This window comes from Sycon ciliatum, chromosome 5 (assembly GCF_964019385.1).
Source record: "Sycon ciliatum chromosome 5, ocSycCili1.1, whole genome shotgun sequence".
Lineage (NCBI taxonomy): Eukaryota > Metazoa > Porifera > Calcarea > Leucosolenida > Sycettidae > Sycon > Sycon ciliatum.
The window spans coordinates 27,852,926-27,878,662 of record NC_088647.1 but is presented as its reverse complement, the minus strand read 5'-3'; the positions used below and the strand labels follow the sequence as shown (position 1 = coordinate 27,878,662).

The 25,737-nt window shown below is 46.1% G+C and overlaps 1 protein-coding gene across 1 annotated transcript; it reads right to left on the bottom strand.

Annotated features, from left to right (window-relative positions):
• Nucleotides 1-970: 970 nt before the first annotated feature.
• Nucleotides 971-25,024, bottom strand: LOC135818231 (macrophage-expressed gene 1 protein-like). Its single transcript, XM_065331588.1, has 15 exons — nt 24,669-25,024; nt 23,617-23,859; nt 21,304-21,470; nt 20,681-20,818; nt 19,499-19,738; nt 10,739-10,899; nt 10,044-10,203; nt 9,576-9,671; nt 8,761-8,902; nt 7,976-8,118; nt 7,335-7,581; nt 5,246-5,322; nt 2,365-2,637; nt 1,836-1,879; nt 971-1,606 (listed from the first exon to the last, which is right to left on the bottom strand). The coding sequence occupies exons 2-15, from the start codon at nt 23,855-23,857 to the stop codon at nt 1,297-1,299; spliced, it is 2,439 nt and encodes an 812-aa protein (XP_065187660.1). The 5' UTR covers nt 23,858-23,859; nt 24,669-25,024; the 3' UTR covers nt 971-1,296.
• Between the last annotated feature and the right edge of the window lie 713 nt (nt 25,025-25,737).

Here is a 25,737-nt window from a genome sequence, read left to right as displayed (position 1 = left end):
TGTGAACCTCGGGTCCGGGTCGCAGAGATGGAAAAGGATCACGGGAAAGCTCTGCCCGGCCCGGGGCAAGGTGTGGGTAGTGGAGGTTCGTGAAGCGAGGATTTTTAGTACTACAGTTTACAGTACTCGCGCGATCAGTGCCCCTGGGGCACTACATGCATTTGTTTTCAAGGTCCAACACAGACGGGGCACTATTCAAGAGAGGGCGCAATGCTTGTACATTTACGTAGTCATGCATAAAACAAAGAATGCAAAGAAAAAATGAGCCTAAACTAAGGCTAAAGTGTACTGTAAACTCTCACTGGTGCACCGGACTCAACAGAAAGAGCAACAGGAACTGCGATTTTGATCTTGAAACCACCAGTGCACTTAAAATGTTAAATTTTTTGCAAAACAACACCAAACGTGCACATGCGCTTGGTTACAAGCCCAAGGTGGGGGGGGGTACTATTCAAGAGAGGGCTATACATGTACAATCATGTATTTCTTCACTGGTTCTTAGAGACTGGGGCACTATTCGATATAGGGCACAATTACTATTCAAGAGAGGGTTCCCATCGCGAGAGTACAGTAAGTCTTGTATTCTTGCACACTTTCGCATAGTGGAACCTGACCTAAACGTACACTACATAAGACTTAGTGGCAAATTTGGGGGGGGGGGGGGAGACGGGCCCCTCTTCGGACCGATCCTAGATCTCAGTGGCATTGTAGGTCGTCCCCAGTCTTCAAATCAGAAGGCTCCATCATTTGAAAGGGATAGAAGGATCTTGGGGGGGGGGGGGGGGGACCCCTGGCTTATAATAAAGGCCCCCGCACCACAGTGCAACCAGTGCAATGGTCAATACAGTTCCCATGGTAACACAACATAACATGGCGCGTCCACAGCATCCCTTTTTTCAGGGTGCGGTTCGCCCTCAGCATGAGTGTTGGTCATCGAGGAGAATGGTGGCAGGGAAGCACAGCACAGGAATGCGTTGGGATAGCGGGTGCTTCCCTTGCTAGTGAATCACACAATAATGTACTTCAATCATCCATGTACATGTACAGGTAAACTCAAAATGCAGCACCAAAGATCAATGACTATAGCACTGACGAAATGAAAAATATTACCATCCCAAGCAACAGAAACCAAGAAAACACACAATTACACTGCCTGTTACTGAAATGCAAGAAAAAATCATCACACTATTGATGCATAGCAAGAATGTATAAACTGGGAAAATTTCATTTGCCTCATATAATTATCACCAAAGCATTGACATTATAGATGCAAAATTCAAAACGGCTGGAAAGGGTCTAATACGTGTTGTCGACAACTTCTGTTTCCGATAGCTCGACATGCGCCTGTTGGGCCGTGTTGGCTGGAAAAGACTTGGCCCAGTCCTGCTGCTGAGGGTGTCCGATGATTGCAGCCCTTGGACTCGGGCCTGCCGAGAAGGTTACCTTCGGCTTGCTTGGCGGCTGTGGGGTCTCCTTAGCTTGCAGATGCCTGATCCGGCGCCGCTGACCCACCAGAGCAGTGACTAGTGCCAGGACCACCACCGCCGAGGGCACCAGCGTGTAGATCAGTATCAGATTGGTGTTGGACGGGGCGCTCTCAAGTACACTGCACACGAATATCAATCGAAATATACGGGTATTTGAAGAAATTAACTCCCCTCCTCCAGACCATCTCAAAATACGTAGAGATTGTTAGTGAGAGCTATGAAACGTATCAATGTTGCAGACAGAAACATAAGACATAAATATGTCCTCGAGGTGTATGAGGTAAAAAAGAATTAACAATAATTAGTAAAAAGCACTAGTCAGCTGAAAATTTTTGCTGCAAGTCCTACCTGGACTGAGTAAGGTCATTGTCCGACGGTAATACCAACGGCACCTGCACACACCAAAATTGACAGACACACACACAAACACACACAAACACACACACACACATAAAAACACACACACATGCAAAAACGCCATGCCCCCACATACACACAAGGATATACAAGCAAACACACACACACAAACACACACACACGTGTACACACACATGTGCACACCCACACACCCACACACACACACACACACACATACACAAGTAAAATCCAGACTGTCAACGAGGCGCTTGAATCGTGCTTGCAACAGCATGTTGGGAATGCACATGATACACCAAAGCAGTACAAGACTTGTACATAATTATAGTGATGTACTTGGATGAAGACGACAAAAGTGTCCACATCCCTTGCTGCAGGCAGTACTCTACATTGTAGCTTTTTATTTATTCATCTCTACATGGGAGCTAGACCAGAGGACACGGCGGGACTGCAAGGTCGATACATGTACAATATGAAATGCCAACGCTAAAGCCTATCTTACCCTTGTCCACACGCCTGTTGTGATATTCTTGCGCCACACCTGTCCTCCTTGTCCAACTACCTCCGTCAAATCGACTGTGTAGTTTCCCGGCTCGGGGTACGCCCTGCCGTAAGGCGGTCTCAGCAGGAGAGGTCGTATCGCTTCGGCGTCTGGGAATTCCTTCACGCAGTAGTTGATCTGACAGCCATCATCAATAGCTGCCACTTTGGTAGAGTATCCATCCGGGCAGCGCTTGGGCCATGTGTCAGCTCCCTTTAGAGCGTCAAATCCAATCTGGTTTAAACACAACATCAATAGTTTTTTTAAATAATCTAGAGGTAGTCGAATCGGGAAAAAATCAATAATTCTCCTAAGTAATAATGACTTACCAAGCAACTTTGCCCGCACAATATTCTATAAACTACATAGGATAAAATGCATGCCTAAACTGAACAACATAATATTTTTATAAGTATCATACATTTCACTATCAGAGCTTGGGTCGGGTGATTTTTCAGCTTCCAATTAGAACCAGGACCAGGACCAGGATAATGTTTCTTCTTCCCAGCTATAATCTCCTGTCTACCCAACAAATAGCCCTTTCCCAAAGGTGCTCGCCCTTTTTTCGCCCTTTTTGGCCCTTTTTGGAAAAGCCCGCTTCTTTCGCCCTTTATTGCGTTTTTTGTTGAATATCGCCCTTTTTGAGCTTTTTTTAGCTGAAAAAGTGCTAAAATCTGTTTGCTCATCCATGCAATCACAGTTTCCGAGTGCTCGATGGGCCTTGGCACGCCGCTTTTTTGGGGGGCAACAAGTTGGTGAAGCTTGTACCCGGTACACAATGCTGTAAAAAGTGGGTTTTTTGAACTTTACTTCCTGTTTTGCCTTTCGTGGACCCATTAATGGAAGAGTGCGTATTCCTTTCTCAGCTTGGGTTCATATCAGAACATGTATCATGGCTATGCTTCACTGAAAAAGAAGCACTTTTTGCCTGTTTTCACTAAAAAAAAGAGCACTTTTCAGCATATTTTGAGGGACGCGAAAAGCACTAAGTGCGAATTAAAAGAGCACCTTTGGGAAAGGGCTACCCACGAAGTCAATATTCAGCCTCGATTTGCAGTTTGTACTGCTGTAGGAGGTAAACTGCAGGAGTGAATTCGTCTGAGAGTCCGATTTTTGTCCTTGATGATGCCAGCAACTCTGTTGCTGCTCATTCTGTAAAGGTTAGCTAAGGCATCGTTTTACAGCATTTCCTGAGATCATCATATAACATCTTACACATTCATGTCGACATATAGGAAATGGCTACAGTGCAATTTGTCCGCCTTGTTGCTACAGGTGGAATCCTGATAATTCGAAAATGGCTTAATTCGAACATACCGCTTAATTAGAAGTTTTTCCAGGACAGATTTCTGGCAATACGATTCCCACATAAAATGTTCTGATAATTCGAACCTCGAACCGGACATGTCCGGTTAATTCGAAGTTCCACGGATTCCACATTATATAGAAAATGTGTGGGATTTGTGGTGATAATTCGAAGTTAGCAAAGTGTGATTCGAAGTTCACTGTACACTGTACTGGTCAGTTTAGTTTGCATTAGCAGGCTGTGCCGGTCAGTTCAGTATCCGTGAAATCTGTGTCTAAGATCCATAGCGCAACTCTGCGTGACCATGGGAGCATTTTGACATACGATTGTGTTGTGCGTTCATGTTTGGATAATTAGAAGTGTTTTGCTGGCATTTGGAGGTTTCGAATTATTAGGATTCCACCTGTATAATAAGATAAGACTTATGACTTCCGATGCCGGAAAGCGGCACTCAAGCGAAATGAATATCTATTAGGGGGAGCTGCTGAATTCTCGCGCTTCTTTTCATATTATTGTAGCTATATAACTGGTTGTTTTAGTGATTCTTACTATGTGACGATGTTCCACTGATGATAGTCACGAGAAAACGTTCTGGAATTGTTTCGTTTCAATTGTTTTATACATGGTTATGATTATGGTGAAAAAAGGAGGACAACATGTTACGAGTTATGACTAACTATCCACCAACGTAACCAGATCTTATACAGTCAGCGAGTGCTTGTCAGTATTGCGCCATTTTGTTGCACTCGCTGACTGTATAAGATCTGGTTACGTTGGTGGACAGTTAGTCATAACTCGCAACATTTTGTCCTCCTTTTTCACCATAATTTAATTGGCTCACCATCCGAGTTGAACATGGTTATGAGTGCACAATTGATATTAATTTTCATTGCTATATAAGGGAAGGGAGTAACATCATGAACTATTGTACATAGAAGAATAAACTAAAGCATGATGACGTATTCCTGGCTTTTTGCATGTTAGGCCGCAACCACACTATTTAAAAATCACAGTAAAAATTGTCATGCATATCTCAGTACAAGTCGGTACGCAACCACACTACACTTTTCGGTCTGCATAGATGACGTTTTCACACGGCCAGCACGTGACGTTGTCGTACCAAAGCGTGTGCCAAGCGTTGGAAAAGACCATAGATGACGTTTTCACACGACCAGCACGCGACGTTGTCGTACCAAAGCGTGTGCCAAGCGCTGGAAAAGACCGGGAAATTCAAAAACACTGCTGATGCTGATGCTATGTACGACGACCGGGTACAAAAACGAAGTTGTACACAGGAGATGGAGCGTGATAACGACGAAAACGACAAACGTGGCTTTCTACAGGGTCAGTTGCTGAAAACCTACAAAGCGCATTTTGCATTTCGCACGCGTCAGCATGACGATTTCTACTGTAATGCCGTTTGTACGTGATTTTGTACCTAGTGTGGTTGCAGCCTAAGGTCTCACCTCCGGGACTTGCAAGTTGCAACCTAACTCGAAATTGGAAAAATAAATTTCTGTTTTCTGAAAGACATACCTCAGAAAGAAGAGAGGGCTGTGTGGATGAAGCATGAGCCAAGTACATAGGATTTCCTGTTGAGCAGCTGTAGAAGCCTGCAAATCAGAAAAATGAGATGACAGAACTGTCCTGCGGCCAAAGAATAAGCACGGTCACTGCAGAATTTAGTCATTTTCAATGGTCTTGTTGTAGTCACGATTTGAAATGCTGTGTTCAATGTTGTTAGTGCAGTTAACTGTTTATTCCCGTAGCTATGCAGAAGACGTTACTTCAGTAACGTCTGGCGCTAGCCAGGGTCCACACAGCTTTAATTTGGTGTTTGTTTGTTTGTTTGTGTCACGCCTGGCGCTATCCCGTATCTGTACCGTACTGTACCATACCAGCAAAGACAGCTGGCTACTATATGTTTGTTTGTTTGTGCCATCGACATGCCTGGCGCTATCCCCTACCTGTCCCGTACCATCAAGAGTACGGTACCATCAAGAGAATGAGTATATTATGCGAAGTGTATCGGGGGAATGCATTCAGTGCAGTAACATTTTGTGTGGATTTGTGTGCGAGGCCGAGAACCCACTAGCAGGCTGGCTGGTCTGCCTGTCGACCAGCCCGGGGATCGCATCTAGGCTGATAGCATAATAATTATAACGTATCAGATTGAGTAATTATAACGTATATACAGTCATGTAGATCTATAGCAGGGAGTCATATTATGTAAACGACTCCCAGCTGTATGGGGAGATTTTCTGAAAAAAAATACGAAATAGGGAGACGAGTGAATGCAATCAGAAAATCTCCCCATACAGCAGGGAGTCATATTATGTAAACGACTCCCTGCTGTATGGGTAGATTTTCTGAAAGAAATACGAAGTAGGGAGACGAGTAAATGCAATCAGAATGGATGTTAGTTGCCGTCAGTATAATAATAAAAGAAGAAGAACGCCCTTGATCGGCAGAGTCAGCGCCGGTCCCAAGAAACGTCAGGACAGACATCCCGTCGACTCCAGAACGTCCGTGATCGGCAGAGTCAGCGCCGGTCCCATAGCTATGCAGAAGGCGTTACTTGTACTTCAGTATCTCATTGAAACGTTTTTGCAATACAATGATGTTGCTAATCAAAGGAAAAAGCATTTCCATCAGTTCTAACAACATGCACGATGAGCTAGGCAACAAAGCATAGCGCAGGGCCCTGAGCTTCCAAGCTCTCTCATTAGTAGTCTTCGCGGTTGTGCACTGGGACGTAACACCGACAGGAGAAAGCTGGGGTGCGGAGACATCAGCAGACAAGTGAAAATAGTGACGAATCGAGTGCAGAAATCTTGGTTGGGGCAAATCAAACGGACAGCTTTCATCCCAATCAAAGACCATGCCGTTTGCTCTTTCCACTTCCTGAAGATGGATATGATGCTGACTGGCGACTCTTCTATCTCTCGTCACATCTTCTGAAGCCAGATGGGACGACGACGGGGGGGGGGGGGGGGGGGGGGGCGGAGATTGACGAACAACATAATGTCGTACCTTTATGAAAGTTTGCTGGAAATTTATCAGGAGAGATGGCGAATACCAAGCATCTTCTCCGACAGGAATCATTTCCTAGGCTACGGTCAGCCACGGGAAATGCATGAGAAGGCTGAAAAACAGTTCACGGCACTAACAGCATTGAACACAGCCCTTCTTTCACATCGTGAATACAAAAGAAATTTGAAAATGGCAAAATTCTGCAGAAGAAGCATGTTGTTGCACTCAAATCGTTTTGTTTTGACAAAACGATTAAAAGTTCTTCCCTTTTTTCCACAGTTTGTTTCTCTTACTTCACAGTTGTCACATTCTGGTTTTCTCACCTTCTCTTGTGCCACCTACTTACCATTTTCGTTGCTTGCTTGTAAGGTTTATCACATTATAGAATGCATTATTAAACCATTGTTTTTGCTTGGCTAGCCTTCAATTCAGTCACGATATTCCACTGATGATAGTGACATGAAAATCGACTCATGAAAACATTTGACATCGTTGATGCTTGATGATGACGGCAGAGTTACATCTTTTTATTGCTTTATTAAAATTGTTGTCTCCGCGACGTTTATTCATGCATTCAAATAGTTCAGCGTACCTGCAAATGAACGTGCATGCTCAAATCCACGCTGGTAATCATTACTGATACACAGCGTCATTCCCTTGCCCATGGTGACACCATAGAAGTACGACGGACAATTCGGCAGCTCAGTTACCGGGTTGGGAAACTGGTCGGAGTAGATTCCTCCGAAGAGATATCCGGACCGGGCTGATGCTTGGCCCAGTTTCGCACACCAGTAGGTCTGATAGACGGCGTCAGATGCCAAGTAGGCCTCATAGCATACCTGGACATGCACAGTAAAGTTACCAGCAGGAATCACACGTTAGTAACCCTCAAATCCGGCACAGGCAATGCAATCTGTTCACTGAGGTATGATATAGCCAATTTGTGCATATAGTCAATATACAAGGGCACACAATGAAAACCTTGGCAAATTCCGCTGTGACTCAATCATCAGCCATCAGCCACCGTTGTCTGATGATTGGTTCAGCCATACAACTCTGAGTCACAACGGAATTTGCCAAGGTATTTATTGTGTGCCTTTGTGTACGCCCTCTTCCTGAATGAGGTATTGAGCACTTTCACAGAACCTAAGCCCATTGCCTCCGTGTATAACCAGTATGACCTTTTGCTTTGATCGGGTTTTTTCTTCTTCTGACAAACGGCATTGGACTTACTGTCTTGGTGCAGGAATATGGAATGATGAGAAGGGCTCTACATGTTGCTCGGACTGTTGTGCAATACGTTGTGTGCCAGTTTATCGTTTTGCTGCCGGTATGGAAGTGCACTGGCTCATACGCTGGAGGACACCTGTAGTCACCTGCAGCCAAGAGCACAGCAGCACAGAGATATGGTCGGGGAAAGCAAAGTTACCACATCAAGGCCCCAATACAGGAAAACCTGTAACTAAAGACCACCGCGACTAGCGACCAGCCTGGTACTACACACCACTTTGCCAGGCACGGACTCAGCGTATCACATTCATTATGGTTGTGCGGTCTAAAACCTCTAACTAAGGACCAGCTGCCACTAAAGACCGCTTTCTCCGGTCCCAAGGGGTGGTCGTTAGTCACAGATTTTACTGTACTTGTAGATCCTGTTTGTTTGGACGAAGTGTCTATATGCAGCAGAGTAGCAACAGGCTACTCATCCAAAACTGGCATTCTAACTTTTTGGCGCCTGCCCGTGTTGTTGGATATATCGTGAATGAAAACAACAGAAACCCCTGCATTGTTAGACCCGTGCAATTGAAGTACCACATTAATGGCAGGACAAATCCTAGGAGAGGGAAATGAAGATTCAGCAAGGTTAAAAAGAACCCACATTCATGGTAATCTTGATTGGGCAATCCCAAGGACTCTTCATATCACCAATTTGTTCACGTTTCCCCTCATCGCTGAATGCAGATCGCAAAGCACGCGACGTATAGCTTTTCTACAACTCATAGCAGAAAATCACCTACCGGTACTTGGATTCTTCTGCAAGAGGTCTTGACAGAAATCCGTTCTGCCCTGACCATGCAGGACATTACAGGTCTGATAAATGCCACCAAACGTGTAATTATGTGGAACAGGATGGCACATTGAACGATCTCCAGTGTTTGCCTGTCGCAGTATTCAGTGAAACAAGGCAAATATTCATTACATATCAAGGTAAAGTGACTGAATTCCAATGAAAATTGTGGACAGCGGTCGCGTTCTGGCCACAGGCATGCCTAGAGTGTTGGCCATTCAAACAAGAGGTTGCCGATTCGGTGACAAGTGTGCTTGTCTGGGATTGGGCACCTGAGCTCGGTTAAGGAGAAGAGGAGTATTGCTGTTGGAGAAGTAGCGTTTGTTGCTCATTTTCACTGCTTGAGGGAATGGAAATGGGCTCATTTTTGAGGAATTTCTCCAAACTCGTGTAAAAGGTGTATGTGGTAAATAGCAATGCATCTTTAAAATGCCATAAGCTTGAACTCCTGTCGTGATAGCGCGGTGCATAGGAGTTGCACAATCGCAGGTTATATACTCTTGGTATCCTGGATGTGGCAAATGTGGTCGTCGGTCTTTGGCCACTTGGTGGTGGGTCTGATCTACTCACATTCCATCAGTTGAGGAGCTGCAGCTGTGCTCCGATCATGGTGTGTGGTGGCATTCCTGTGGATGCGGACAGCTCAGTCTCTTTGAGTTTCACGAGAGCCATGGTATATATTTATATATTTCTTATGCATTGGAGCTGAGCACACATTGCGGCTTTTTCGAAACCGGCAACTAAACCCAATCACAGACCACTTACCTTGAAGTTGAAGCCTGCAGAGTCGACATCTGTGCACCCCTGGTGTATGTTAATGTCAGTGTATTCCCTGGCCGCCTTTGCCAATGCGTTAGATATCTGACAAGTGCCGGAAGAAAACGGAGAAATATGCTTAGAATGAGTAAGATGATGCATGTTACAGGGGCGCAACTTCCTAGATCCACAGATGGCGCCATGACAAAATCACCCCGCGGCAAACCCAGCAATAAAGCTAAATTTATATTAGAACCCAGGCAATAAGAAAGTTTGTAAAGTACTTCAGAATCCTTTCATTTGCTCGAGCATAGTGGAAACGTGCCCACAGTACATAGTGCCTCATCAATGCAATGCAAAGCGCAGGTCATAACATTTTTAATATTAATCTCCACCAGCGAATCACAAGGAAATGTAAAATTGGGCATGGGATTTTGTTCTAAGTAAGACTTGTTCCTTTCCTTTTCGCAAACTCACCTGCCTCACGGTGGGTGCTGGAAGCTCTGGAACAGAGTACGGTGTCACTACATACTGAATGGGATCTCCCCAGCGGTCAATGCCCACCAGAGAGCGTTCCAAATCCGCTCCCCATTCAGCGACAGTCATATTTGATTTGTAGGGCCGCCCGCCAATTGTCCTAACCAACGGTAGAAACACAACAGAAGCTCCAATATAATAAAGTGCCATTAATGGCGATAATTGGCTACATCCGAATAAAAAAGAAAATTATCGTGCCCGTTCCCGAAGCGAACTCACGACGGCCGCTAACACCCGGTACATCTAGCCAGCAGAAAGTGCATTTTGTTTCACAGTCACTGGCAATGTATCCTCACAGTAATAATACACGATGTGTTCCCTTCGTGTGGACACGCCTAAGCATATTTTCCACCCATTCTGAGTTGTTAAACAATGGCAAGTTACGCAGGCCCTTTATCTTGCATTCTCTCTCATTCGATCTCTCTCTTCCAAAATGCAGTCATTTCGTTTGTCTTTGTCTCCGTCTCTTCGTCTCCCATTTCTGACAACTATGGCAAAGAAGCGGGAAATGCAATTTTGAGTACAGAGTATCTTACACTGTCTGGACGTCTGAGCCTTAGCACACCTGTCACAGTTCAAGGCCTAGGCTCTCATCAGGAAACATTGGATGCAGCTTGAGCACTGATTAAACTCACCTGGTCAGAGACTGCGTGACATTGGTCTCAAATTCCGCCATCTGCTTTTTTGATATATGGTACGAAAACTTGTAACCAGACCCGGTGAAGAGACTTGCACTAACTGAAGATCGGACATTAGCAGTTGTGCGGGAGGAGCTTTTGGCATACTTTCTGGTGACCTGAAGGGAAGAATTCCACATGCAAATTTGCAACATAAATTCAAAATTTGTTTATGTTGTCATGACTTTGTGGAATGATGTGAGTACTCCAACGCGACATCATCATGACATCAATATAACATAATTATGTAGTTGAGGGGTGGTGATAAATTCAAAATTTGTTTATGCTGTCATGACTTTGTGGAATGATGTGAGTACTCCAACGCGACATCATCATGACATCAATATAACATAATTATTCCCGTAGCTATGCAGAAGACGTTACTTCAGTAACGTCTGGCGCTAGCCAGGGTCCACACAGCTTTAATTTGGTGTTTGTGTGTTTGTGTGTTTGTGTCACGCCTGGCGCTATCCCGTATCTGTCCCGTACCGTACCGTACCATCAAACACAGCTGGCCACATACAGCTGGCCGCACTATTCAAATAGGGGTTTCAAACACTAGATCATAACGTGAAGCAACTTGGAAGAATAGAGAGGTTCCGGGGTACGATTTTCCGTGCCAAAATCCGTATGGGCGCTACGGATTTTTTCCAGGCGTGCTCCATACGATTTTTCGGCACGGAGAATCCGTGTGGACTGGCTTTCATACGAGCCATGTTTCGTATGGAGATGTTGCGTCATCAAGGTCATCGGGTGCAGAAAGATTTTTCGCGTACAAATTTGGTACGAGAAACATCGATTTTTCGCGGGAAGTTTTGATTTCGGTACAAATTTTCAAAATAAAAAGGCATAGCGCGGGAATATAGTAGTAGTAGTAGTAGTAGTAGTAGTAGTAGTAGTAGTAGTAGTAGTAGATTTTATTATTTTACTAGGGGAGTCCCAACAGGCGTTGCCTTTTTACTGGGAACCCTAGGTGAATTTTTACCATGTTTACATACAGAGTAAGAGACGGGGCCTGACGGCAGTCAGTGGGAAGAGCATTCCATCTGTCTGCCGCCAGGAAAGAAATAGAACGCATGCCATATTGCGTAGAAACAGGCGGAAGAACTAATGCGCGCTGTGCCTGGCCGCGCGTGCGAGCCTGGTGTCCAGGCACAGCAGCCCTAAGCTGGAACAAGGATTGGAGAAGGGGACTAGCAAGATGTGGGGTCAAGCAGCGGTACACGAAAACATAGAGTTTAAGATTTGTGCGCTGTTCAAAAGAATAGAGATGATATTTGCGGAGAACAATTTCAGTAGACATCATACGGTCAAACCCAAAAACTTTCTTCATTGCTATGTGACTGACCGTCACGATTTTATTGAACAGGGTGGCGCTGAAACAGTGCAGATAAGCGTTACTGGCATAGTCGAGAGTCGATTGCACAATGGATAAATAGAACGTCCTCTTCGCTTCAGGTGTTAGGTTTTTTCGGCCATGTCTGAAGGCGGCAATCTTGCCGAACACCGCACCGCAGACCTTCTCGACTTGCGGCTGGAAGGTGAGATGCTCGTCGATGAGTAGTCCGAGATACTTCACGGTGGCTGCAGGGGTGAGGGGCTTGCCTTTACAAACTAGGGGGATTGGTAGATGCGGCACAGGTTGGCGTGGGCGCCGAAGGACCAGGAACTGCGTCTTGTCAGGGTTCATGAGAAGTCCTTTGTCATCAAGGTAGAGCTCCAGAGCGCTAAGGTCATCCTGAAGCTTTCGCAGCATGACAGAGAGGTCCGTTCCAATGACGAAAAAGGCGATGTCGTCGGCATAGAGCTGAGAAATACTGTTCCGAACAATCTGTGGAACCTTGCGGATGTAGACGCAAAAGAGGAGGGGGCCAAGGACGGACCCTTGCGGAACTCCCCTGGTGCAGGGCACAGTCCCACCACGCTCCCCATTGACCACGACTTGTTGACTTCTGGAGGACAGATAGTCCGCGAACCACTTCAGCACCGAGCCGCCTAGCCCTACGTCAGCCAGCTCGTTGACCAGTTGTTGATGCTGTACACGGTCGAAAGCCTTGCTCATATCTGCGAACAGTATCGCGCATCGCTGGCCATTGTCCAGTGCTCTTGTCCACCTGTCTATGGAAACAGCGAGGGCATCTTCGCAACTGTGCTTTGGACGGTACGCAAACTGCTCCAGCGGCAAGGCGGACAGCTCTGGGTGGTCACGGAAGAATTCAGTAATCTGCCGGTGGACAACCTTCTCCAATATCTTGGAGGCAACGGGCAGCAGAGATATTGGCCGGTAGTTGGTGGCTGCAAGTTTGTCCCCGGACTTGAAGAGTGGGCACACGTGTGCATGCTTGTAAGAGGCTGGAAAAACGCCAGAAAGTAGGGACTGATTGATTATGGATGTTAGTGAGGCCGTGATATTTGCTTTGCATGACTTTAAGATGCAGGGAGGAATGCCATCCGAACCCGCGGCCTTGTGGGAGTTTAGAGTAGTCAGTAGAGCCTCAACTGTTTCAGTGTTGACCAAGGTGAAGTCAGTCAGGGTGCTAACGTTAGGTGCTGTCGGATCCCTGTCGGCTGGTATCTGCAACACTCCTGGCCTGGCTGGGTCGTGGACAACTGCCGCAAATGTTGCAGTGAGTGCTGGAAGTGGCGCTGCAGGGGTGGATTTCGTGGTGGCTCGACCAGAGAGCTTATTTAAGAGACACCACTGGCCTCTGGGGTCACGCTTCATGTTTCTGAACTGTTGCATTAGGAACTCCGACTTCAGGCGCCTGTTCAGTAGTGTCCCTTCCCTTCTCACTGCCCGGTACCGTTGCATTAGTTGTTGATCAGAGGGACGTGACCGAACCTTTCTGTGCAAATGCTTACGCTGCTGTAAAAGATATCGCAGGTGAGGAGTCAGCCAGGGTTGAGGTTTGGGTTTGCTGAAGGATGGTACGCAGATGCGACGGACGGGGCAAAGTTTGTCGTAAGTTGACGTGAGGACGGCTGTTAGGCTGTTCGCCAAGATATTTACATCTGTTGCAAGGGGGAATGACGTCAGTTGTTCGTCCACGGTTCGGCATAGAGCGTCCCGGTCTATTTCTGTGGCGCTCGGCTTCCTGATATTGGTGTAGAGTGGACAGGTAGACATAGTTGGATATGTTAGGTGGGTTATAACTAGGTCGTGGTTGCTGATACCGTCCACAGGGTGCACTGCTGTCTGTGTAAGCTGGACTCCAGTGGAAACAAGTACCAAATCGATGCAGGTCTGCCCATGACGAGTGGGAGCAGTGACAACATTCCTGAGATCAAACTCGCAGCACATATTCCGGAGATGTTTGTAGTGTCCACTGCGAGGCTGCAGAACATCCGTGTTCAGGTCACCGAGGACAATAATGTTCGAAAACTGACGTAGAATGTTGTCGAGTTGGAGGCTGAAGAGTTCCCAGAACTCGACCTTTGCGTTGGGTGGACGGTACACGCTGCACACAACCAGCTCGTTGGATTTGGGTTTGGAAGACGGTATGCGAACACGTACAAATATGCACTCCACTCCCGGTATACATTGCGTTGGGGCAGAAGAGGAAACAAGAGACGCGTGCACATACATGCATACTCCTCCGCCATGTAGATCTCTGTCTTGTCGATACAATGTGTAGCCAGGAACGTGTAAAAGAGAATCGGGAATGCTGCTGTCCAGGTGTGTCTCGTTAATGGATAGAATGTGAATTTTATGATCGTGCAAGAGTTTGTGAATATCCTGAACCTTATTTCTGAGACTACAAATATTTATAAGAGCTAAAGTGACATTACGAGAAGTATTAGTGTGAGCAATGATCCGGTGGCTTACCGACGAGGTGGTAGGATTCGAGGGACTCCCAGGACGATCCTATTGCGTGCCGGGATGTTCCAGTGCACCCCTGTCAGCAGAGCCTCGTTCCTGCAGGAGGTGTGTGATCTGCTGGGGGGTGTACGGTTTGTACGTTTCGTCGAGAATACCGTCGTACGGCATTGAGCACTTCACGCCTCTACGTCGAAGCTCCTTGTAGCTCGTCACGTTGTTCTTCCTGGCTGTCTGTTGCTGTCGTGTCAGGTCATTGGCCATATATATGGGAGTTCCATCTTGTAGTTTGAGGTTGAATCGTGTACGGTATACGGCAGACTTGCTGGCTTGGCTTTTGAATTTGATCCGTACAGGACGGGGACCTCGAGACCGCTCAGTTCCAATCCGTTCTGCGTGCGCGACTTCATAGGAGTCTATCTTCAGGATCCGGATGCAGTCGTCAAATAGGCTGTTGTCCGCTTCCGGGATGCCGCGAACAATGGCGTTGTTGCAGCGCTGTTGACGGTCAACTTCTTCCTGCACCAAAGCAGCAAAGTTGACGACGTTGCACGTGCCAACAACCCCTTCCGGGGGCGGCATGTCCTTTTCACCGTTCGTACAGTACGCTGCCGTACCTGTACTCTCAAGACGAGTAAGGCGAGCCTCGAAGATGTCCAGCTTCTCCTTCAATGCCCGATTTTCGGCCATTACAGCATCGATCTTGGCCGAAAATTCCAATGACATGACATCGAAGCGCTCCGTAAGAGCACGTTGCTCCCGCAGGATGTCAGAGAGGAGACTCTGAACACTGTCCTCTCCCTTGGCATTGCTATCGGTCTCCAGGGACACTTGCGCGCGAATCACGTCAGGTGGTGTGCTGGCTTGCGTTTTTCGGCTTGTTGCTGACAGCTTGGATGGCGTGGACTCAAGGCTGGGACTGCGCCTCGCTGGAACCTTTGCGGCAGCCTTTGCGGCAGCACTTCTATAGGTTTGGGACATGACAGAACAGACGTGGAGTCAAAATCACGCCTGGTTCGCCAAAAATTCCGGAGCTTCAAAAAATGCAACCAGGCGGCATTATTGATATTCAGCAGCAGGAATATGACGTGTTTGCGATCGTAACCTAGGCAATGACGGCAAACACATAAGTAAGTTTAGTTCCGTACCCCGGAACTTTTCACTGCTCGAAAACGACGTATGAAAAATCCGTAGAGCCTCCACGGATTTTGGCACGAAAAATCGTACTCCGCGGTCCGGAACCTCCCTAATGAGTATGAATGCGAAGTGTATGGGGAAATGCATGTAGGGCGATAGTGTGGGTTCGAATCCCAGGTACATGTAATGCCCGAAAAAAATAGGAAAATTGAAAAAATTATAACATCCCTATTCCTTTTTTTGCCGTCATCAAGGCGGTAGATGGTGTCGTATTGCCCTCGACCGTACCTGTCCCGTATCTGTCCTGTCCCGTACCTGTCCCGTACCATACCGTACAATCAAAGACGCCTGGCCAAAATGCATATTCAAATAGGGCTTTCAAATACAAGATCATAACGTGAAGCAACTTGGAAGAATTAGTATGTATGCCAAGTGTATCGGGGGATGCATGCAGGGCGATAGTGCGGGTTCGAATCCCTGGTTATGTCTAAAACAAAAAGTAGAATTTTATAAGAATTTATAACATTCCTATGCTTTTTTTGTCTAGGTCATCAAGGCAAAAAAGCATAGCGCAGGGCCCTGAGCTTCCAAGCTCTCTCGTGTAGTTGAGGGGTGGTGATGGTGGTGAAAATACACCTTCTCTCCTATAATGCTTCCGAAATTGATGTCTTCACATCGTTCTGCGAAGTCAAGCTCCATCTGCCTCGGTGACTGACGAGTCCAGGAAGGACGAAACAGAGATAAGGAGGTTCGCGACGGTTAGCGCCATGTTGGATTTCCGATTTTTTTCTGAAAAATAATGCCTTTCGGAGTGGAAAAATGGGACGCGATCTTGCACAGAAAATAGTTTGACCATGGCTTCGCAGCGCGTGCACGAGTCGAGACAAGATTTGAGTAAGAAGCTCAGCCACTAGTGGACTTGCGGATTTGTTTTGACATTGGCGGTTTTTGGATAGCTCGGTTCTCCTGCCGACGTGTCGTGGAGATGAAGACGCGGGAGAGTAATCCGTCACCCACGACGCGGCCTCTCATTCTGCGTACTGGACGATGCAAGAAGCCGAGGAGGGGGACGCTTCGCAAACTCAAACAATCGATCGAGTTTCTGAAAAACGGAAAGGGCTACTGGATTCGACTCCCGCGAAGAGGTCGTTCAGTGCCCCTCTTCACGGTCGACGAATCGTTCATCTCAGGTATCTGGCTGTGGGATTGTCTGCGTGCCAGAATCCTGGATGTGGCAAACCTCTGGCGCTCATTGATTGCGTTGAAGAGAAGAGGTACAACCTGGGCAGCGTACTTGTCATTCCGTGTCAGCAGTGTGGGATGGAGAATTTTATAGATACAGATAGCCCTGTAACTGCTCAACACCCTGGCCCCCGTGCTTCCACAAGCAACACCAAAGCTGCTTTGGGTAAGTGCGTTTTTCAATCTCATAAGATTTATTCATGATATTTGCGAGTCATTGCCACCCTATGGCTATGGAAATGTATGAGCACACTGTATGCGCGGCGGCGCGGCCGCGAGCGTCTGTGTGTTTGCATAGACCTGCATGTTTGTGCATGTGTGCACCATACGCATGTATGAACATGCACATGCATATGCGCTCATGTGGACGTGCCCTCGCACACATACTATACACACGTGCATGACCGCTCCCAGGGCATGTTGGTGTGACATGTGTATGCGGGCATCTCCACTCATGCACATGAGTGTGCACATGCATGTGGGTGGGTACGCACACGTGCGTGAATGTATGTGTGTGTACGCGTGCGTGTGTTCTATTGCGTGTGAGAGCATGCATGTGTGTGTGTTTGTGTGCGTGTGTGTGTGTGTGTGTATGTGTGCACGGATGTGTGTGTCAATGGTGTGCATTTTGTGATTGGTGAACACTCTGATCCCTAAACCGCGATACCGGAGCTCCCAAGCTACAGCCTTAGATTGATTTATAGTTCATCGTTGGGAATGAGTTCGCTGCTCATGATGCTGTTGCGGATGTTGCGGCCCTAGCTGAAATTGTCGAAGCTCGCCCTGATGCCAGTATCCTGTAGCACTCTGTCACTTTTGCATCAGCATGTTCGGCGATGGAGTTTGCAGAACATCAGCAAAAGCGGCTGGCCACCCTTCAACCGTTGGTCCAAGCAACATGCTTCTCTAAATCAGTTGCAGTGCGGGCAGCTGCCAGTGGGTTGGTGATGAAGCACTTTGTCTTGTCCTACAAACGAAGTGGTGAGCCAGCCATTTCCAGACTGATGAAGGAGCAAGTCGGAGGTAAGAAGCGGGTGACAGTCTCAAGGAATATTATATTAGTGGTGGCTGAACACCTAGCGAAGAACCAGCAGCAACCCAACTGTAAGGAACGCCCTGTGGCACAGTGCTTCACTTGTTTGTGCGCACCGTAAAATACCATCATTTTTGCCAGTGTGGGGACACGTTCTAGCTCACATAGTTGAAGAACAAGAGGACTCAATGTTGTCTGATTCGTTCCAACATGTCAGCTTTCATTGTAGTTTGATATGGGGCAGTGCTAAGCGCTATCATAGCTACATGTACATGTATCACAACCAAGTGCCAACAGGAGAGTAATCATGGAGAAAAGTACCTATCGATAATGCGTGCACCCAGGGTTTTCCGGCAAATTTACTAGTTCAGCTATTCCATCCTTGTATTGTTCTGAACGCCGAGGGCTCTAGTGAGTTTATGCAACACCTAACAGCCAAAAATCCAATAAGTTATGACCAAAGCAGCAGCAGAGAAGTACAAGCAATATAGATACGTGAATTTACCAATTTTAGGCAAATTTTGACAGTTTTTTGGATTTTTCTCCAGAATATGCACGGTGACCCCTATTTTCGCCGCGGTAAACCTGTTCCAACCCACTTATAGAACGTGTTTGAAGTATCCACATATGGGGCAAACTCAAAAATATGCTGCAAAAAATATTCAAAGTTTCATTTTTTGCGTCTTTTTGTTCTTCTCCAGGAAATGACGACCTGGATCCCATCGTCAACTAAAGTGTACATTTTTCGGTGTTGATATCATCTTAGTCAATACCTCGAACAGTCTGTACAATTTTATGTCATATTTTCTGTCCTAACTGATGTTATGGACGATTTCTCATCAATTTGGGGATTTTGTGTCATTTTGTGTCATCAAGGAAAATTGTGTTTTTGGCAAGACCTATTCAGGCAATTGAAAAACTGATGTTACTAAGCGAAAATATAAGGCTGTACCTATTCAAACCTGATGTCAGATTGGGCTGATGTTGAAATTAAATTTTTGGGCCTAACTGTCCCGAACCCCATACATTCTGCACTGCACCCTCACAACATCAATGTTTCACCTGCAGGCACATACATTTTTGGTGTGTAGATAAAGAAATGGAGCAGAATTGGGGGAAGTGTCTGCCACAAGGGATTGTATGGTTCTGCCAATTTCGCGATTGTTTTGCGAGCAAATTTTATCCACCAATGGCTACAGTGTTCTGAGTAATGGAGAGGTCCCTATACAGTAAATCCTGTAACTAAAGACCACCGTGACTAGCAATCAGCCTGGTACTACAGACCACTTCGCGAGGCACGGACAGTACCACATTCAATATACGGTTGTGGGGTGCAAACCTCTAACTAAGGACCACCTGCCACTAAAGACCGCTTTCTCTGGCCCCAAGGGGCGGTCGTTAATCACAGGTTTAACTGTTTTCATGGTTGCTGACTGATCAAGGCACCCGTCTACCCATATGAGATTAAGATCAAGGAAATTTCTCTCACCTGTACTTCTCGCTGGAAAATCCCACCTGCCGTGACCCCTGTGATCATATGGGTTCCAAAGTCTCTGATGATGAGCTCAATCTCGTGCGTGGCAGCCTGCGTTTTGTTGTTGTGCATCAGATCACCGATGACCAGCAGCCGGTTCCTGAGCTGGCGGGAGATCGACGCGTCCGGCTTGATCTTGACCTGGTAGAACTCTTGACGGATCTCTGCACGCGCTGTCACTGAGTTATACTTGACCTGCAAGACCACAGATCACACAAGTCAGCATGCAAGAAAAAACGATCTGCTTACATAAGGGATGGATGTGGAGCCAATATTATCATAAGGACCAAAACGTTACCTTGGTGGACTGATAGTCATAATTCGTAAATTGTTGGTCCTTTCACTTCACATAAAGCAGTTTGCAGAATTCAGTGAAAATAATTTAGCCATGTCCATAGACTAACTGCTATGGTGGCTCACTAAAGCAGTGGAGACTCTTGAAATCCCGTCACAACAGCACCGGAAAAATGATGTCACGTTGATAGGAGAGGAGTACTATTGAATTCGTATCCTCCTGGGCATCACATTAATCAACCTGTTTTCCCCATTAATATTATTGTTTTCTGATGTCAAGTGATATCAAACAAAAGTGAGAAAACGCCTTTTGGATAAATGTGCAGTAACATCACTTCAAAACGTGTAGGCTTGGTGAGACTGTACTGCTGAACTGCAGAGATACTCAAACTTAAAATTGAAAATAGAGTGGCCCACATAGCTCACGAATCCTGAGTTCTCATATGGACTTATGGCATAGTCATTCATGTGGAAAAAGTGGAAAATTGATGTATATTTTTATGAGGCATGTCAGTCAGGGTTGTGATAGGTCATCACTTTCTATTCCACTGAATGGCATAATTTCAAATGGGTAAAATCGCTCATTGTGATCACTGTGTTGAACGATCTCTGCTGGGATGACAGCGACACAATAGCTCAGTGGTGAGAGCCTCATGTGAAGGTCCCTGGTTTGAGTCCTGGACATGACAGTCAATTTTCTTCTGCAGACTTTTCCCCTTTCCACACCCTCAGCCTATGAACATGTGGTGAAAGTAAAAAGTAAATAATAATTATTATTATCGTGTCCGTTCACGACAGCCGCTAGCACCCGGTAAACCCTAGAATGAACAGGTGAAAACTTACCTGATTTTTCTTGTTTCTTTCGTAGTCTGAAGAGAAGCTGCCACTGACTATTGGAGTGCTCACGTCGAGACTCATTGACAACGATGTGCTGCTCTCATAGCTGTTAAAAGAACCAAACTCCTCCGAATACTGCTTGACCTAGTTTTCACAATGACACACAGACAGGTAAGGGGAAAGTTCGTTTCCAAGAAAACAAGTTCGATCGACGGTCTCCTAAGCACACTTGTACATATGGTATGCTTACTCATTTGACCCAGTGCCAGACCAGTTCCCATGCAATAATATATTTTTTTGGAAACTAAATTTAGTAAATTAGGCTCATACATCTGTCGATAGAGCTACATGTAAACTGTATTTTGTTCACAACAACAAAACGCTAGAGAGATTTGATATGCTGACACCACGAGGTCAATAGGAGCTTCGAATGAAGTTTACATTCAGTACTAGTACAGTGGTCCCTCTATAATCCGGCACCATTTGTGCCACGGAAATCTGCTGGTTTATCGATTATAAAGTGCTGGATTAGAGAGGGACGACTGAACTTTAATTTCAATACACCGAAAAATGCTGGGAAAATTCGTATTTCTTGGTTAGAATTTGTTAAAAGAGAGCCTTGTACTTACCTTGCTTCCTTTGATAGGCACCGCCTCCATCGTGTCTGGAATGATATAGATTCCATCCGGAGTGGTCTGGCACAGCTCATAGCTGACTTCAGGCATGAATCCCAGCGTCTCATGGCTCAGTGCGTCCCATCCAAAGCCCGGCAAGATCTCCAGTCGAAGCTTGGCACCTGCGATATGCATGTGTAGCAAGCAAGGACAAACAAAGGATTGGAGGTGGTGTAAATTTTTCAGCGACTGTAATAATTCACCATGGCTACCACTATTAGCATTTCATTTTCCTTTTCAGAGAATCTCTGCATTTTGATTTTAGGACTATCTTTAGACTGAGAAGCTGACTTTCGAGTTTCAATTATTTCAAGTATTTAACTGCTGTAGACTGCTTCTTTCTGTTCACGTTTCCCGAAACTTCGACTGTACTGCCCTGCCGATTCTAGAACCCAGTTATCGAAAAATGAAAAGGCGACGAGGAGACAATAACTTTATCAATGCGATTAATAGTATTAGTGAAGCGGACATTACAAAATGATGAATGAGAATACATGTATCTAAAATGGTTGTTCCTAATCGATTTTCTTGAGACTATCATCAGGGAAAATCGTCTCACAATAGAGGCTATACGGAGAAACAAACTACTTATAGGTTATTGGATAGTGGGAAGTATACAAGGTGAGGTGTGAAAAAACTAAAGTGGGAGAGAAGACGAAAGAAATTAGAAGAAAAGATGTGAGAGTGTTCCCGACGGTGTGAGCTACTACATAAGGTGAGTGAAATGAAGGCGTGGAAGCAGGTGAATGTGATAGAGTGAGGAACTGTGAGTCTTTACTACGGCCCGTGCGTTCACGGTGAAGAAGGATGTTCTTCCTACCCAACTGATTAGCCATGTAATCTATCATTTTGAATGTCGGCATTGTGATAGCCGATATGTAGGAAGAACCCTTCAGCACCTGAACGCACGCGTCAAACAACATGTACCATTGTACCTATTGTCAGATGGAGCCAAAGTCCAGCGACCTGGACGAGGCCGTCCCCGCAAACAGGTGCCAGTTGAACAATTACAACAGAACCACACAGTACCGGTTGAACGTACTACAAGTACACAGGTACGTGAGACTGAAGGAATTGGCCAAACACAGGTACGGGGACCGGTTACAAGGAGCATGACTCGTGCGCTGGTAATGACATCTACAACCGGACATGGACTGGCAGCGAGCAGTAGCGTGGGATTGTCGTTGGGTGCAGAGGACGGGATGGAAGAGGAAGAGGATGAGGAAGGTGAGAGCAGTGATGAAGAGAGTGAGTTGGACAACCAAGATGAAGATGACCGGACTGAAGGTGAGACCACAACGAAAGGGTCAGCCATTAAGAAACACCTCTTGTCTAGTAGCCAATGCCGCTCAGTGTATGATGATTCATGCTTCACTGTTTTGTGTCGTGCTCGTAGGTTTCGTGAACTTAAGGTATTAGAAGCTGTTTTCATCCGTAAACACAATCCTAATCTATGCATTCAGAAAGAAAATGTCACAAAACTGAGACTCTTCACCTAGCATTCACACACGTATTCATTCGCATACACCTACACCTCACAGTTCCTCACTCTATCACATTCACCTGCTTCCACGCCTTCATTTCACTCACCTTATGTAGTAGCTCACACCGTCGGGAACACTCTCACATCTTTTCTTCTAATTTCTTTCGTCTTCTCTCCCACTTTAGTTTTTTCACACCTCACCTTGTATACTTCCCACTATCCAATAACCTATAAGTAGTTTGTTTCTCCGTATAGCCGCTATTGTGAGACGATTTTCCCTGATGATAGTCTCAAGAAAATCGATTAGGAACAACCATTTTAGATACATGTATTCTCATTCATCATTTTGTAATGTCCGCTTCACTAATACTATTAATCGCATTGATAAAGTTATCGAAAAATATTCAGAAATTCGAAATTCAGAAGTGGTCCCTCTTTTGTCAGCATTCGCAAGCAACCACACACTGTGGCCCAGCCCGGCTCTCGCTGCTCAAGATGCACAGGCGGATGTAACACTAGTAGTACAACTGCAATGACAGCAGCCACCAGATCAGAGTCATGCAAGACGACAAGAGTTCTCCGATCAAAAACAATTCATGAAAAAAGAAAGAAAGAAAAAGTGGATCAAAAGACTCAGGATTCTCATGACTAGACTCCGCCTTGACTGTGCTGTATCCCAGCGAAGCGCTACCTAAGTAACAGTTGATCAAAAGACTCAGCATACTCATGACTAGACTCCGCCTTGACTGTGCTGTATCCCAGCGAAGCGCTCCCTAAGTCCTCACCTGTGCTGTTTACACACGTGTACCACAGTGGATGGGATGGTGTGAGCTTCTCGGCTGGAACAGAACTCGGTGACGCAGCCAGTTCATACTGCGTCTGTGCTCCGTCGTCATCCTGAGTCTGAGAATCCATCTGCGCAACCGTGGACTCAGGAGCCTGCCGTAGACCAGTGGATGCATGCACCAGGCCATATGGGGCCTGTATCAGAAGCGCGATGGCCACGAAGTAGTTCAAGACATCCATTTCTAAAGACACACAGTGACATGCAGTACATGTATCCAATGAAGGTGCAAGAGGTTTGTATTTTGTGGAAGTAGTGATCAGTGATCAGGGAATAGGGTGAGCCGATGTTCAACTTTTGTGCTTCTCATTTGGGCCGGAGATTGTGTTGGAAAGAGTTAGGTGCCGGGTAGTCTCTTGTCACCAAGGCAGGTAATAGAACACGGTCAAGATCAAATACTTCAAGGCGCCCAGCTGTGCTGATGTATAACCGTACATCATTCACGTGGAGGTACATGCCCCATATCTTACTGCATTGAAGTGCAATGGACTCCGAGTGATACGTGTACAGGTACAGTGAAACCTGTCTAAGACGACCGCACAAGGGACCTTCCAAATGTGGTCTCTGTTACCAGGTGGTCTTCTTATCCAGGGTCATTTGACTGCAAATAACATCCCGTGGTCCTGGTTACAGTTCATGGTCTTCTGGGGTAGGTGGTCGCCTTACCGAGTGGTCGCCTTGACAGGTTTTACTGTACAGTATATCTAAATGATTCGTCTTTAGGTAAGCACTTGAATGATATGTAATTATTAGGTTTGCTGTGTAACACCACTACCGGTATGTGCAGTAAGGATAGAGATATTTCTCTACTTTCATACTTGAAGAAGCAAATGGATCCATTTTAAAGGACTTTCATTCAGGAGAGGCGATTTTCTGCTTCCCCGAAACTCTAGAACAAGGGAACACATACATTATACACAACACACACACGCACATACATACGCACACACACATACGCACACACCAGTGCACGCATCAGAGCATTGGACTCACCGCGGCACGGTACGTCTGCCGAACCGAGAATTTCCAAAGCGAAATCGGATACTCCTGCTCCGGCCTGCTACGCAGAAACTTTAGAAGGTCGGGTAAACAGAGTGCCAACGATGTGAAGCGGAACGCGTAAAAGATCACACGAATCTCTTGTTGTTCGTTCCGATGTGTGCAGTATTGATGTCGCCTCACTGCTACACACCTTAGTTCTCTTGGCTCATTGGACTGCTGTACTCAAAGTCGTGCTTCTAGATTACCTATGCTGGATGTGGAGCCTAGGTCTTCATTCAAACTTGGCTGCACGTATCTCTTTCAGTATTAAAACGTTACTAGTTTTCGTGATAGCTATTAATTTAACGTTAATGCAAATATCCAACGTAGGACGGCATCGCCTTAGTGCTATAGTATGTCCGTATGTTACATCTATAGGGCTATGGAATAACCAGCCCAACGTATATCAGATCGAGGGCAGAAAAACTCCAACCCTGTGCCTGAATGGCGTACATTCACATCCCCACGGAGGCTGTTGTCGGCCTTTACCCGATGAGGCGGCTGGCCAACCTAACTGTGTTGGGGCAATGTCTTTGTCAAGTCGTCAACCGCACACACATTGTGGGCATGTTTTCTTGCAGACAGTTTTCGTGAGTCGCCAAGGATCGATCAGCTCTTTTTAGAACCGATGGGTGCAGTTAGATCCAGAAATCTACGCATGATACATTTCGGACACCTTCGTAAACTGTCCCTTGACCCAGACTGTAGACAGAAACCAGGACGAGAACTGTAGCTCTGACTGATCGAGGTGACTATTCCTGGACTGTTGTAGCTTCAGTATGGCTTTTGATTGACTGTGACAAGCTAAGATGCGGATGACATACCTTGGAGGCATAGCTGTCACCACCTTGACATTGATAGACGAACACTGCTTTTCATTCTGGAGCAATGGATATGTACCCTGCCTGTGCTTCAGCGTAGGTGCCCAGATACACTAGCCTATAATTACCGCTTGTGCCTCTACGAATAACCCGGAAGAATGTTGTTACGGTTTAGCGAGGTTCATATTGGGAACAACAAT

What these genes read in the sequence shown, in the direction of transcription:
- LOC135818231 (XM_065331588.1), bottom strand. Translation starts at nt 23,857, where the DNA reads ATGGATGTCTTGAACTACTTCGTGGCCATCGCGCTTCTGATACAGGCC. An exon ending in TGCCTATCAAAGGAAGCAAG is followed by an intron (nt 20,819 to 21,303) that starts GTAAGTACAAGG and finishes TGTGAAAACTAG; the next exon opens with GTCAAGCAGTATTCGGAGGA. An exon ending in CAACAGGCGTGTGGACAAGG is followed by an intron (nt 1,880 to 2,364) that starts GTAAGATAGGCT and finishes TGGTGTGTGCAG; the next exon opens with GTGCCGTTGGTATTACCGTC.